Source organism: Geotrypetes seraphini, chromosome 3 (genome assembly GCF_902459505.1).
Source record: "Geotrypetes seraphini chromosome 3, aGeoSer1.1, whole genome shotgun sequence".
Classification (NCBI taxonomy): domain Eukaryota; kingdom Metazoa; phylum Chordata; class Amphibia; order Gymnophiona; family Dermophiidae; genus Geotrypetes; species Geotrypetes seraphini.
The window spans coordinates 241689257-241704720 of NC_047086.1; the positions used below are offsets into that span (position 1 = coordinate 241689257).

General features: G+C 42.0%; 1 protein-coding gene across 3 annotated transcripts in view; it reads left to right on the forward strand.

Annotated features, from left to right (window-relative positions):
• The window catches only part of LATS1 (large tumor suppressor kinase 1), a 114793-nt gene that overhangs the window by 65551 nt on the left and 33778 nt on the right, over positions 1-15464 (forward strand). For all 3 annotated transcript variants that reach the window (XM_033937266.1, XM_033937265.1, XM_033937267.1), the window contains exon 7: positions 11600-11706. In XM_033937266.1, the coding sequence (XP_033793157.1) occupies positions 11600-11706 (107 nt within the window). The remainder of the gene's footprint in view (positions 1-11599; positions 11707-15464) is intronic.

The following is a 15464-nucleotide window of genomic DNA, read 5'->3' on the forward strand; positions in this document are numbered from 1 at the left end:
CCTATGTTTTTACATCATTTCGGAAGGTAGTCTTTCAGACATGGGTGTAGAAGAGAACCTAAACTGTGTCTATTAAATGCTGGAAATTTTCCTTGATACCAGCAACGATGGATAAATCTGTTGTAGTGACAGTAAGATGCTTGGGATGGGAAGGGACACTGCAAATGCTAGGAGCCAGATCAGCAGTCAAGACACAAATTATGTCATTTAACAGTAGTTCATTTAAATTTGAAAAGCAGCTTGTGCAGTTTTTTAAATCATTGAATTAGTTGCCAGTTGTCTAAGATGTGTTAAGTTTTTACATATTGATACTAGTCTCAATTTTTAGAGAATGACACAGGGACAGTTTGACCCTGTCCCCATGGACTCTGTCTCTGACCCGCAGTTAACTGTGGGTACCTGACCCTGTCTCATTCTCTAATTGTAAACTAACTGGATGTAATATTTTACAAAGAAACAGTACAATGGCAGACAGACCCATGTAGTCTCCTTGTATTCCTGTCACAACACTGTAGGATATATTTATTTGGTCTCAGGCTTTTCACTTTCTCTCAACTAAGCATTATCTATACTTTTTCTTGAATTCTATAACTGTTTTGTATGCAACAGGACTGGTAGTCTTGACCAGTGGGTTAAGCTCTCATCAGCTGTAGGAATTTCACACAGGAAACACACACACGCAGTCTTAGAGTCGAGAAGGAGGCGCTGCCAGGGGCTAGTTCCGAGTCCCTTTTTATTATGCTTCTAAGCTAATGACATCATAGTAACTCCATCGTTTACACATCTCATGATAGGTGAGTACAAAGGTACATGCTTTTATATTGGTGGATACAAAGAAAGATACATGCTTATACATCGTGATCACCCTCCCTTTACCTCATGATCATCCTCCAACTCAGCACTTAGACAAGGGCCTGATTAACATGTGGACAGAGCCTGAGTCTTTGATGTCCTTTCCAAATAAGGACAGCTCAAATAAGATAAGTATGTGACAGTCCAAAGGTTATAATGCATGCTTCTTATGCTCTCTTAATTAGCCTTAAGCTAAGGGCCTGCACGTAGGCAAAGTCTGATTGTTGCCCATATAAGGGATAAGGGTAAACCTGTGTCAGGTTAATATGTGACAAGGGTCTTGTGACAAGATGCTAGCATTTTCCTTTACTTAGAATGGCTGCATGGCAAGACGGGAGAGGGAATGGGAATAATTCATAATTCTTTCACAGGGGCACAGAGCCTTACTCAGGGCCTAGATCCACACACAGGGCCTAGATCAGTGTGCCGACCTGGCCTGGTTCAGAACTACCTGTGTGCTGACCTTGCCTGTGTTCTGATGCCCTGGATCAGAACTTATCAGACCTCCATCCCTACAATCAGCCACAAGGGTTATAGAGAACTCACTGTTTTGTTTTCATGTTCCACCTCCCTTCACTCTGGGATGAGCTCCACCCCCTCAGTTTTACTGTCTACGAGTGAGGAGTAAGAAGCTGTCTGTTTAATCTGTCTTATTTTCAGATTTTTTAATTATCTGGTCAGAGGCTTTCGCAGAGGATCCCTGTCACCTTGGGGCATCTCTGGCTGCAAGAAGTTACAGACTCTCAGGGCTGAGATCTGTAGCACACAGGCCCATGCTTCGCATGATTCCTGTGTAACCAGTCTGCATCAGTATTTCTCAGAGCTTGGGGTCCGTACTCTTGGGAGCAATCATGCCCCAGGTTCTGTGTGCATGGGCTTGAGCACAGACTGAGCCGTTCCTGTAGCCATGATCAAGGCTGACTTGATTTCTCCCCCCATGATGTTACGCAGCTCTGGTGGAGGTCTGAGGGTCTAGTCAGGGACTGGACAGCAGTTCGAAGAAACAAGTCATCTGTTGGACTCCAGGCTTATCTGAGGCAGAAATCTTCTCCGTCCTCTAATCAGAGGTTTCCCCATGCATCTCCAGCACAGAAGCATGGCACAGTGAGTAAGGATATAGCAGCCCATGGGGAAAATAAGGAATTCATTAAAAGTAATTTTTAAAGATTTCTGAGGTGAGGGATTAGGTCCCCCACCTCCCAAAACCCCTTCCCAGCATTTTTTGAGGGTTTTTTCCTCCCTGGACCGTTTTAGGCAAAGAATTGCTATTGCAACAGCCATCTTGGATTTTCCAAATTTGTTTTAAAAGCCTCCATCTGCTTCAATACCCCTTATTTTTGACAGAAAACAGTGTAGATGGACTCCTCAGGTGGAGATACTTCAGACTCATGTCAGATTTGTGGCAGATGCCTATCTGAAGGGGGGCACGGTTCCACATGCCATGAGGTGTGTGATAGAGGGTTGAGAGCTTTGGGTTTCATCTCCCTTTATGCTTCTGGTGGCATTTTCTGAACCAAACATTCTGACAGGAGCCAGAGAAAGCGGACTTAGCATCTCCAGTGAAGTGCAGCTGCGTGCCAGCATGGAAGACCCTGCCAGGATCCTCTGGGCAACCTAGGCAGTGGTTCACTCCTGAATTCATACAAATGATGTATGAAGCCTTTTTAAGTTTCAAAAGCTGACCTAACCCCGAAGGAACCTTGGTGGAGGTAGCACTAGAGTTTTTAGCTAAAGGCGCAGGATCCACCCCAAGAAGCCATGCAGATATCACAGGAATCCCCACTGTATCTTGAAGATAAACAAAAGCCGCTGAAAATAAAGCCATCCACAAGAGTGTAGAGGAAAACAATAAGCATGAATAAAACCAAACCCAAGAGAATGAAAATATAAATAAGCTTCTACCTTCAAAATGGTAGATAAACCTATTGCCAGATTGTTAAAAAAACTATTTTAGAAGCCCATACACAAAATGGGACCAGTTGGTTTTTTTTGTTTGTTTGTTTTTAAATTTACCATGAGGAGTACTCTTGTGGTGCACAGCATGAAAGTTCACAAACAATTCAGGAAAGGATAACGCAGCAACATATGGGCGCTAAAAATAGGTAGTGGTGCAGTGGGAAAAAGAATGATGACACCTTGCCTAAAGCAGAGGACATCATTGAGAGGAGCTATGGATGTGGTGGAGCTAAAAAACGCTGAAAAATGTATAAGGAGTCTAACCAACGTTAAAAAAAAAATCCAGAGTGTCTAAACAATATAAAAATATATAAAAAGGAACCTTGCCTAAAAGACTTGCCAAAAAACCCTTAATAAATTAATAATGGAATCACTATAAAAAGATGTAAAAGGACATCAAATCTAAAAAGGAGGGATGCAAATGTATAAGGAAAAGAATATAAATATGTGGCACCAGCACAAAAAACATCAAGTTGTGGGTGTATGGGGGGGGGGGGGTGCAGTTAGAAAAATAATAGACTAAAGTGAACTGGTGGATACAGCATATAAGACATAAAACAATGTGCAAGGCATATAAAACAGGTACAGATATGAGTACATGTGCACTTGACAACAACCAGCAGAAAATTAAAGGAAGACACTATAATCTATTTCTTCGTTTAAACCTTGGGGGAGGTAAGACTGTTAAATTAAAAAATCAGCTTTTGTTCCTCTTGGAATAAACACAATCTATATCACCACCCCTTATGTTTGGTGTCAAAATTTTAAGAACAAAGTACTTCAAATCTTCTGCTGTATGGCCCATATCATGCCAATGTTGCACTAGGGGTGCTGACATAATGCCCCTATTGATGCAGTTCTGATGTTCAATCATCCTAGTACAGACCTTAGCGTTTTGTCTTTCCTATATAAATTTTTTACATGGGCACTGTATAAGGTAGATGACGTGCTTCAAGGAGTAGATGCATCCAGTGCGAGCGTTTGTGAAATGATCTGTGGCTATGACATGGGGACAAACACTGCATTTTCCGTATGCCCGATGTCCGTCATGTGTAGAGGGTACTGTGAGTCGTGTAGGAGCTGGAAAGGAAGGAACGAGCCTCTCTTTCAAATTTTTGTTTCTTGAGAAAGATGTGGTCATACATACCTGCTTCAGAAACACCTGTTTTAAGGGTCCAATCATCCTACCAAATCTGGAGCGCTTTGGTCTCATGGCATGGCTCCTGAGAGCTCGGCTTTGAGCTGGAAGGGCTACTCGGATCTGACAATATGTACGCTTCTGAGAGCCAAGAAGCCTGACATGTTTGAGGAGTACAGTGTTCCCCCGGTTGTTCGCGGTCGGCAGTTCGCAGTCCCAGTCATTCGTGGTATTTTCAGACCGCGAACCGCCAACAAGGAGAGGGCAGCAGGAGAGAGCAGCTGGAGCTGCAAGTACAGGAAATCACTCGCGGTTTGCTCTGACTGCCTCTTCCTGTATGAAGTCGGGCCTTATCTAATCAGGAGGACTTCTCTTTTGGAGCATTAGTTTTGAGGGCAGGCTTATCTCTCCCACCCAGGGTTTTGGGAACTGCTTAGGTACTTCCCTTGTTCAGCATATCATCCCTGTTGCACTGGAAAATGATTAGGTTCTTACCTTGATAATCTCTTCCTGTAGATAGGGATGGTATGCTAATCCCCTGTCCATCATTTTTGATGTGCCTGCCTGGACCTTCTCCTTCCTGAAGCCTGCTTTTCTGAACTTTCTGCCGGCTGTGATAAATTGGAAGACATTGTGTATTGATTGTATATAGTTTCATAGGGATTTCACAATTTCTTGCGGCTTTCTGTTATTAAAGATTGTCATTAGTTCTGAAAGCAGTGATCAGTATCTCTTGCAACAGACTCGAGGAAGCAAGACCATCCCTATCTACTGAAAAATATATTATCAAGATAAGAACCTAATCTCTTTTTATTATTTGCCACTTGCAATATAAAGAAATTCTCTATTTTGTTAACACCGGCCTGGTCTATTTGTTGTCAGTAATCCTTTTGGCACAGAGGTTTTGGACTTGGATTTCTTTGGAAATACAGATGGACAGATTTCATAAACCAAAGTGCTACCATAATATAAAGTCTGTATTTCAGTATCCTGGCTACAGCCAGGTCTTGTGAGCAGACTCTGTTGCCTCACCAGTATGCAAGACAAGGTGGCAGGACTGAGAAGCATCCATGAGAATGAGAGGTACATCGATGAAATGGTTCATGAAGCGTCAAAAATTTCCAGCAGTTCAGAAAAAGAGGCTGTGCTCAGGGAAGACAGCTGGACTTAGATTACGGAACCCTGCAAGATTGGTATTGTGACTCCACCTGCCCTTGTACTGAAGAACCGGTATGCTGTCCTGGGAGGAGATGAGAGCATCCCAGGAAGAGGAAGGACCAAAGCTTGAAATCCCTCAAATTGCTGGATCCATGATGGAGAATGATGCAGGGAAAAAATTTGTCCCCGTAACCCGTCCCCATCCCTGTGGACAATGTCTGATCCCATCCACACAAGTCTTGAATAGCTATTTTATATTGTAATCATTTTATTAAAGTATAAAAAGGAACAGTATGCTATACAACTGTCATTTTATAAATCACAAATATAAAAAAAAGATCAACAAAACCCATTTCCCCTTACAGTATACCTTCCATTATCAGGAAAAATGAATGCTACATAGAAAATAATAAATTTCTAAATGGTGAGAGTGGGTTGATGTAAATCAAAAATGGAAGAAAAAGCCTCAGGTCTAATCTGGTAGAGCTAAAAGCAAAGGTGGTTTGAGCTTTGGAAACTTTTATTGCTGATAAGACTAAGAGCTCCTTTTACAAAGGTGCATTAGGGCCTTAATGCGCGGAATAGCGTGCTAAAATGCTGCGCGCGCTAGCCGCTACCATCTCCTCTTGAGCAGGCAGTAGTTTTTCGGGTAGCATGCGCTATAGCGCGCGCTAATCCGGTGCATGCAATAAAAACACTAGCGCACCTTTGTAAAAGGAGCCCTAAGAGTTAATGATGATGTCCTTTTTTATTTTCTTCCATTGGGTTTAAAAGGGTAAAAGATTATTTCCTGCAGCTGAGGAAGCTTTTCCTTCTCGTAAAGTGGGTTTAAATTTTGTAATGTTTCTTTTATCTTAGTTTGTTTAAGAGATGTCAATTTCTGATTTGATTTCTGATTGTTGCATTATATGAAGAAATCTTAATTTAAAAAAGGGAAGTTTTACTAATAGGTGATTGTAACATGCCAGATATTGATTGGGGTATCCCTATTGTGGGATATTCTAGAAGTAGGGAGATCCTGGATTCTCTACAAGGAGAACTGTTCCAGCAGTTGGTAATAGAACCCACTTGGGATGGGGTCATACTGGAATTAGTGCTTGCAAAAGGGGAAAGTGTTTCTGATGTTCCAGTGGTTGATCATCTAGCATCCACTGATCACTGTATGGTACGTTTAATATTAATACGGATAGAGAGAGCTCATTCAAAAGTAAAGTTTCTAGGCTTTAAAAAAAGCTAACTTTGTTTGGATAGGGGATTACGTCAAGGAATTGTCTGGATGGGAATGTCTGGAAGGAGTAGAAATGCATTGGGCAAGACTGAAAGGAGTTATTGTAAGGGTGACACCTTTTTGTGAGGCAAGTAAGTAAGGTTCTCAAAATAGTAGCTGAGAAGGTAAAGAATAAGAGGTTAGCTTTCATAAACTACAAAAGATCGCTGAAAAAGGAGGACAGGCAAAAATATCTGGAAAAGTTTAGAGAGGCTGGTTGGGTAGTCAGGAAAGGAAAAATACAAATGGAAGAAAAAATACCTGACACGGTAAAATAGAGAGACAAGACATTTTTTTAGATATAGTAGTGATAGGAAGAAATACAAAAGTGGCATTATGAGACTCAAAAGTGAAGGGGAGGAATATGTAGAAGCTGATGAAGACTGAATTGCTTAACAAATATTTCTGTTCTGTGTTCATGGCTGAAGCTGTGGGGCTGCAGAAGACAAATGTGAATAGTGATGAAGAAGTGGTAGACCCTGATCGTTTTTCAGAGGGTTGTGTTCGTGAGAGGCTAGCTAAATTAAAGGTAGAGCAATGGGGCTGGATGGTTTACATTTGCAACAGTAGACACCCCAGATGGTGTAATAACATGAAGAAAGACCTAGCAAAGCTTGAAGAATGGTCTGAAATTTGGCAGCTGTAATTTAATGTTAAGAAATGCAAAGTCGTGCATTTGGGCTGCAAAAACCTGAAAGAATGGTAAAGTTTAGGGGGTGAAGAATTTCTGTGCACTACAGAAGAGCGAAACTTGGGGCGTGATTGTATGTGATGATCTTAAGGTGACCAAACAGGTTGAAAAGGTGATTGCATTAGCTAAAAAGATGCTAGGGTGCATAGGAAGAGGTATGGCCAGTAAGAAAAAGGGAGGTATTGATGCCTCTGTATAAGACACTGGTGATTCACTTTGGGTGAATCGATTCGAATCGATTAGTTTGTACAAAAAAACCAAACTCACCGATTCAAGTCGGTGACTTGGCCCCCTTTAGAGACCCGTTTGGGCTTTCCCTCTGCTGCCGGACTCCATCTAATGTAATTTCTGGTCTGCACGCACTGCTTAACCAATGGCTACAGGCGAGAGTCCAAAGGCCAATTCTGCTCCTCTTTATTCTTGCACTCTCTCCCTTCAAGCCTCCTAGTACACCTGTATCACTGCTACCGCTGTATTCCACCAATGAGTGCCGAGGTATACCTTCTGCTTCCTAGCGGCTGACAGCTCAGTCCGCGAACCCTGCCCTGCGCATAAATTTCCCAGGTGAATTGAATACAGAGAGCGACGTCCACAGACTGCAAGGATTATGAGCTGGTAATGTCAGGGACAGAGCTTTGTTCAGGCCCTGTCTCACGGAGATAAAGAGAGAACGTCACTTCCTGCAGGACAGGTCTAGTAGCTGTAGGCAGCCCGCCATGGTTTAGCTGAGAGGGATGCCGACACCACGCGACTTGCTGAGATACCAGTGCAGTATGGTGCTTGTGGTTTTGGGCGGGTTCCTTCTCTGGCCCCACGGGCACACAGTTATCTTAGTGCAGGGCAGGCTGCCGTATTAGCTAAAGCTAAGACCAGGAGGTCGGGGGGGGGGAAAGAAGGTCTTCAGGGGAACATGCAGGCCTTCGGGGGGGGGGGGGGAAGCCTGGTGTAGAAGTACACAGAGAGAGGGAGGGAGGGAAGGGGGGGTTCAAAGAGACGTGCATATATCAGACTTGGGATGGAGGGAGAGAGAGAAGAAACAATGGGTGTAAAAACAGAGGAGAGGGAGAGAGATGGTGGACAAGGGATGGAAGGAGGGTGAGAAGGAACAGAAAGATAAGTTGGACACAAGGGATGGATAGAGATACTGGATAGGAAGGTAGTTGGGAAGAGAAAGGGAGAGATGGTGAACCCTGCAGTGGTGGGGAAGGAGGGAGAGATGCTAGTAGTAGAGAAAAGGAGAGATGGTGGATCTGGGGATGGTGGGGTCCATCGCTGCAGCTGCGGGGATGGAGACGAGAAAAAGGAAAGATGCCAGACCTCCGAGAGAGGGAAGAGAAATGGAAGGGGAGGACAGAGATGGAAGATGGATGATTAGCACAGAGAAAGAAGAAAACGACAAATGGGCAGGAGTCCCTGGCAAGCGAGTTATCAGAAGACAAACAGAAACCAGAGCCTGGAACCAACTTGATTTGAATAATGACCAAAAAATAATTTTATTTTCTGTTTTGTGATTACAATATATGTGTATCCTGCCAAAGCTGGTGTTAGACTGTGAATGTGAGCTAGGATTTAACAGAGAGAGGAAAAGTCTTTTTTGTTTGTTTACATCACAGCGCCAGTGTGGGTAGGAGAGGGCAAAGGAAGTGAAGAGCCTATAAAAAGGGTGAAGAGGTTATAAAATAAACCCACCAGGATATTTGAAAAAAAACACCCAAAAAACCCCACCCAATTGGGCAAGAAAATCGAATCGAAAAATCGATTCAATAGGCTGAATCAAATCATTTTTTTTTTCCTGAATCGGGCAGCACTAGTTTTCAGGATAGCCCTAATGAATATGCATGGAGCAGATTTATATGCCTGGCACCTCCATTATATGCAGATGTCTCTCATACATATCCTGAAAACCCAATTGGCCTGGGGGTCCTCCAGGACAGGGTTGGGAACCTCTGCTTGTTTAGAGGAAAGGTGGGAGAGGGAAGATATGATAGAGACGTTTAAATACCTATATGGGTAAATTCGAATGAGTTGAGTCTCGTTCATTTGAAAGGAAGCTCCAGAATGAAAGGGCAAAGGATGAAGTTAAGAGGTGATAAGCTCAGGAGAAATTTAAGGAAATACTTTTTTACAGAAAGGGTTGTAGATGCATGGAACAGTCTCCCGGAAGAAGTGGTGGAGACAGAGATTGTGTCTGGATTCAGGAAGGCGTGGGCTAGACACATGAGATCTCTTAGGAAGAGATAATGGTTACTGCAGATAGGCAGACTAGATGGGCCATTTGGCCTTTATCTGCCATCATGTTTCTGTGTTTCTTTCCCAGTGATTTAGAAAGCGTGGCACTCTGCTTGGGAGACCAACAGCAATGCTAGGTATCACCAAAAAGTGTATTGTAACACCTTTATTGAAGCTCATGCAAACCACTCAGAATTGACTCCCCAGTCATTAGAAGCGGTATAGAAGCTTCTTATAAACAATCTTCAGTCTTGCTAGTACCTAACTTTCAGAATAGTACAAAGTCCAAGCTAAGTCTTGATCTCTTCAGTTGAGCCTTGAGCTGTGGCTCTGAAGATTTGCACTATAATTCAAAGGCAATAAGTGCCATGTCTCAAGTGAAAGTTTTGCCTTGATGTATCTCAGAACCTGAAAAAAGACATGTTCTGCTTGCTACTGTAGGGGTCTCCATCAATTTTTGGGCCTTTTCTAAAGTTTTGAACAAGCAGTACAATTATTCTGCATTTAATTCCTCATTACATTCATCTTTATGAATAAATTGTGCCTGTTGTATACTGTTTTGGAAACTGTACATAGTACTCTCTCTTTAACGGACATATACAGACAGGGTTGATTACTATAAAGTTAGTACTCGCAAGTCTCAATGAAGGAGGGAGGGCCAGGTACCTTTTCTACAGTAACATGTTGCCATCCTATATAATAAAAGGCTAACTCGCGCATGCGCAGTCCTATTTTCGTGTTCCGTGCGCTGTAGGTCTGTGGCCGAAGGAGTGCGCATGCGCGCGAATACGTCACCACCCGATCGCCTCCACAAGCCGGACCGCAGCCAGACGACGTTCTCCGTTTCTCCTGTCGCCGCCGCCGATCTCCGTTTCTCCTTTGCCGCCCACCCCCTTCTCTTCCCGCGGGTCCGAATGGCGATTCAAGCAGCGTGTACATCAGTCTCCACACGCTGCTTCGGGCCCTTCTACTGCCCTGATTTGCTCTGCCGCGTCTCTGATGATGTCATCAGGGACGTGCCAGAGTAAATCAGGGCAGAAGGGCCCGAAGCAGCGTGTGGAGACTGATAAAAGCGCTGCTGGAATCACCACCTTTGTAGTCCGGCCCGCGGGAAGGGGAAGGGACAGGGGCGGGTAGAGGAAACGCTAATGCTGCTGCACAGGGAACTGGTGGGGGGGGGGAGGGAAATGGAGGGGAAGGGAATGCTGCTTTGGACGGACAGACAGAGAGAGGAAGGGAAACACAAAGAAAATAAGAAATACACAGGGGCAGGTGCTCAGGGAACTGGTGTGGGGGGAGGGAAATGGAGGGGGATGGAATGCTGCTTTGGACAGACAGAGAGAGGAAGGGAAACACAAAGAAAATAAGAAAGACACAGGGGCAGGTGCACAGGGAACTGGTGTGGGGGGAGGGGGATGGAATGCTGCTTTGGACAGACAGACAGAGGGAGGAAGGGAGACAGAAAGGAAAGAAGAAAGACACGGTCAGGGAGATACACAGAAAGACAGACAGGCAAAGGGGGCCAGGGACAGAGACAGACAGAAAGGACAGCGGGAGCCGCGTCAGGAGGGGTGCGGGATGCGGCAGTGGGAACTTTTCCAATGGGTGCAACTGGGCAGCTGTCGGGAACCTCTGATCAGGGGCAGAGCAAGGTAAGAGTATCATAGGGATAAGAAGGAGGAGGGAGGATTAAAAAGGAAGGGATGCCTACTGTTGGACAGGGGGAGAAGGAAAGAGATGCTGATGGACAGGGGAGGTGAAGAAAAAAGAACGGAGGACTAATGTTGGACAGGGGGAGAAGGAAAGAGGTGCTGCTGGACAGGGGGGAGGTAAAACAAAGGGAGAAGGGCTGCTGCTGCATAAGGAGAGCAGTGAAGGGGTGGTGGTGGACACAGTGGAGGTAAAAGGAAGGGAAAATGGACAGGGGGAGCAGGCAAGGGGTGGTGATGGACAGCCAAGGAAAAAGAAAGGCAGAAAGAAAGAAAGCGGCTAAGGAGAGAGAGAGAAAAAAAGACAGACACACACACATATGTTCTAGCACCCGTTAATCTAACGGGCTTAAAGACTAGTACACTAATGTTATGAAAAACTCAAGAAAAGTTCTACCTTCCGTGTCCCTTGGTCAGAGGAGCAATGTGTGACTTGCACAACAAAGGTAGGGAATTAATCCCTCAGCTTCAGACATACTTGACAGGGAGAGAGGTTTGTATCAGGTGCTGATATGAATTGTAAGCTTAAAAATCAAGAGAATAATCACTAAATGCTGTTCATTTTTAATTGAAAATAATGTTTTGACTTTTTGTTTTAGGGTATACGCAGCTTTGTGACTGGTGGAGTGTAGGTGTCATTCTTTATGAGATGTTAGTAGGACAACCTCCTTTTCTTGCACAGACTCCATTGGAAACACAAATAAAGGTAATCCAGAAAAACTTTTTCTTAATATGTTAAAATTACATAATTTAAAACCCTTTACTTTATGTGAGTAACCGCGACTCTGAAGAAGAAAATTTTGAAAGATGATTGTCAGGAGGAGTAATCCTTAACAACGGTTTAAATGAACAGATAAGTGATCTTTCACTGAATTGTCTTGAAAAATGAATAATTTATTGAAATAGATTCATAAAATATGGACTTATGAAGATTTTCACCGAATATTTATTTTAAAAACTTATATCCGCTTATCACCTAAGCGGCTTACAAGTAAACATACACAGTAAAGGTTGAAGTTTACAATACATTTTACATCACATTACAAAACTTACATAGTAAAAAAAAAAATCAATCAGCCTTGTTTATATTGTTCAATAAAAATATTAGTCATTGTCAAATTAGTCATGGCCAAATTTGGAAATGCAGTGACAGGAGTTCATTTAGTAAACTGTTAAAAACACAATTATTTATTGATGCATTTTTCTGAGTATTGACTATTGTTAGAATTAATGCTATCTTGTTTCTACTTATCTTGATTTGTTTTAAAATTTTATATATTTAACCATTTTGTAAACAGTTTTGATATAGAACGGTACAGAAATTTAAAAAATAAATAAATAAATCTTATTGAATAATTGAGTATATAAATGCTCCTTAACTCAAAGCAACCATCTGAGGATTTTCATTTACGATCATTTGAAAAAATTAGGACACCCCATGAAATATTCAGTCCTTTATTAAGAAATGTACACATATCATTACATTACATTACATTACATTACATTAGTGATTTATATTCCGCTTGTGCCTTGCGGTTCTAAGCGGATTACAATTTATGAGACTGGACATTTCCAGTAGCGGTGCAGTACATAGATTCAAGAATGTGTCAAGATACAATTGTTAATCTGGGTTTTTCGGAAGATCTTGAAAGCTAATAGTAGATTGTGATAAGTAGTTGTGATGAGTAGATATAATAAAGTCAGGATTCTGGTAGGTTGTTGTGATGAACAGAAATAATGAAAGTCAGGGTTCTGATGTATTGCTATGGTGGTGATGGTGGTGGTCATGAGAGTATTTTCTATTGTTGTTGAGGGGTTATGATGATGGAAAGTGTTTTTTGAAGAGATGGGTTTTGATTTCTTTTCGGAATATTTTGATGTCTGTTGAATTTATCAGTAGATTGTTGATGGTGGGATCAATCTTTGCTGCTTGTGTCGCTAAAAGGCTGTCGTATATTTTCTTTCGTCTTGTTCTGTTGAGAGGGGGGTGAATGAATAGGCTCCGAGTTCTCCTTAATCTATGAGATAGGTTACGGTGTAGTCTGTTATTTAGGTATATGGGTGCTGTTCCGTGTGTTACTTTGTATAGTAGACAGTAGAATTTGAACTGGGATCTTGCTTTTATTGGTAGCCAGTGTGAGTCTAGGTATGCGTTGGTGATGTGGTCATATTTGCCAAGGGAGTAGATGAGTCTGAGGGCCGTGTTCTGAACCGACTGCAGTTGTCTTAACATATAGTTTGGGCAAGACAAGTAGAGGCTGTTGCAATAATCTAACATACTTAGTACCAGGGATTGTACCAATAACTTATATTGATCTTTGTTGAAGTATTTTCTTATTTTTCTCAGATTACGCATAGTGAAGAATGCTCTTTGGATGACTTTGTGGATATGAGTCTGCATTGTGCAATTTATGTCAAGTTGTATTCCCAGGATTTTGAGTGTGTTTTGCATTGGGTACTTGATTGTATTTAATTCTAGTTCAGTGAAAGATGGTTTTTTTTCCATCTCTAGAAGGAGGAATTTGGTTTTTTCCGTGTTCAGTTTTAGTTTATGACTTGATATCCATTTTTCTACCGTTTCCATTATGTCAAATCTATTTTTTATTTATCTCTGGAAAATAAAGTGATGTAATTGCAGGTAAACAACAAAAATTTTCCTTGATTTACTCATGAAACAAAAGATAACCACAAAAATGTGTATCCTAACTGAGGAATAAATTAGGACACCCCACATATCCTCCCACTTAAAATGGCTCAAAGCACACACAGGTGTATCACATCAGGTGCACATAATTAAAACATTGTTACTCAGCATTTTGAAGGAGGTTTGCTCTACTTAAACCTCAGACATTTAGTTTGGTGTGCTCATGACTGCTGAGGTGAGATTGAACACCATGGTGAGATCCAAAGAGCTGTCTGAGGCCTTCAGAAGGAAGATTGTAGCAGCTTATAAGTCTGGTAAGGAAATTAAAAAGATCTTAAAAGAATTTGACATTAGCCATTCCACAGTCCGGAAAATAGTGTAGAAATGGAGGACTTTCCAAACAACTGCCAACAAGCCCAGGTCTGGCCGTCCAAGCAAGGTGACCCCCAGAGCAGACAGCAAGATGCTAAAAGAAGTGTCCCAAAACCCTAAAATGTCATCACGGGACCTACAGCAGGCTCTTGCTACTGTTGATGTGAAAGTGCATGCCTCTACAATCAGAAAGAGACTGCACAAATTTAACTTGCATGGAAGTTGTGCAAGGAAGGAAACCTTTGCTCTCTAAGAGAAATATCAAGGCCAGACTGAAGTTTGCCCAGGAGAAGGTAGACAAACACCAGGACTTCTGGAATAGTGTTCTGTGGGCAGATGAGTCTAAAATTTAATTATTTGGACACCAGAAAAAAGGACGCTTGGTGTAAACCAAATACAGCATTCCAGGAAAAGAACCTCATACCAACTGTGAAACATGGAAGTTGAAGTGTCATGGTTTGGGGATGCTTTGCTGCAGCAGGACCTGGCCAGCTCACTATCATAGAATCCACCATGAATTCTATTGTGAAACATCTCACAGCTGAAAGAATTCGGCATTGAGGAGTGGTCCAAACATTTCTAAGACCAATGTCAAGAAGCGTTTCGCTGCAGTTATTTCAGCCAAAGGGGGTAACACTAACTATTAGGGTGTAGAGTGTCCTAATTTATTCCTCAGTTAGAATACACATTTTTGTGGATATCTTTTGTTTCATGAGTAAATCAAGGAAGTTTTGTTGTTTACATGCAATTACATCATTATCTTTTCTATAGATAAATAAAAAATATATTTGATATCGATATGTGAACATTTCTTAATAAAGAACTGAATATTTCATGGGGTGTCCTAATTTATTCACATGACTGTATATGGGGGTATGACTACATTCAATGTGAATTGTTGGCAGTCACTTGTTAGCCCATTAATAATAGCCACGGGTGAAAGATTAACTTATAAAATTACATAAAAGGCATGTGTAAAACAGCGGTATTAGTAATTAACTTTAATTTTTTTTATCTCTGATTTGAAATGTAAACTAAGTATTTTCTCCTGATTTCTAAAAATTTTCTCATTGTGTTTACGTTTGTTTCTCTTCATTGACTTTATTTTACTGTTTCTAGTGCAATAGGCACGTCATTCTGGAATACTTGTATTGTGTATCTCTGATCACGAGTTCCTGTCTCAAGAGCCTCATTTACATTTTTCTACTCCACTGCCCATCCCTCTGGGCTGTCCTGTAATTCCTGTGTTTTACTCTCCACACACATGTTGATAAGAGCCAGCCTTTCCGGCTTGTGTTTATTTAAAATTTAATTTGGGGTTAAATTTAATTTTGAGGTTTTTATCCGGTCGTGAAGATTTTCGGTGCTACAGCGGTTCACAATTTAGGGACATCTCTGGCTGCAGAGAGCACAGATTCTGAGAGCAGTAATCTGTAGCCAAGAGGCAG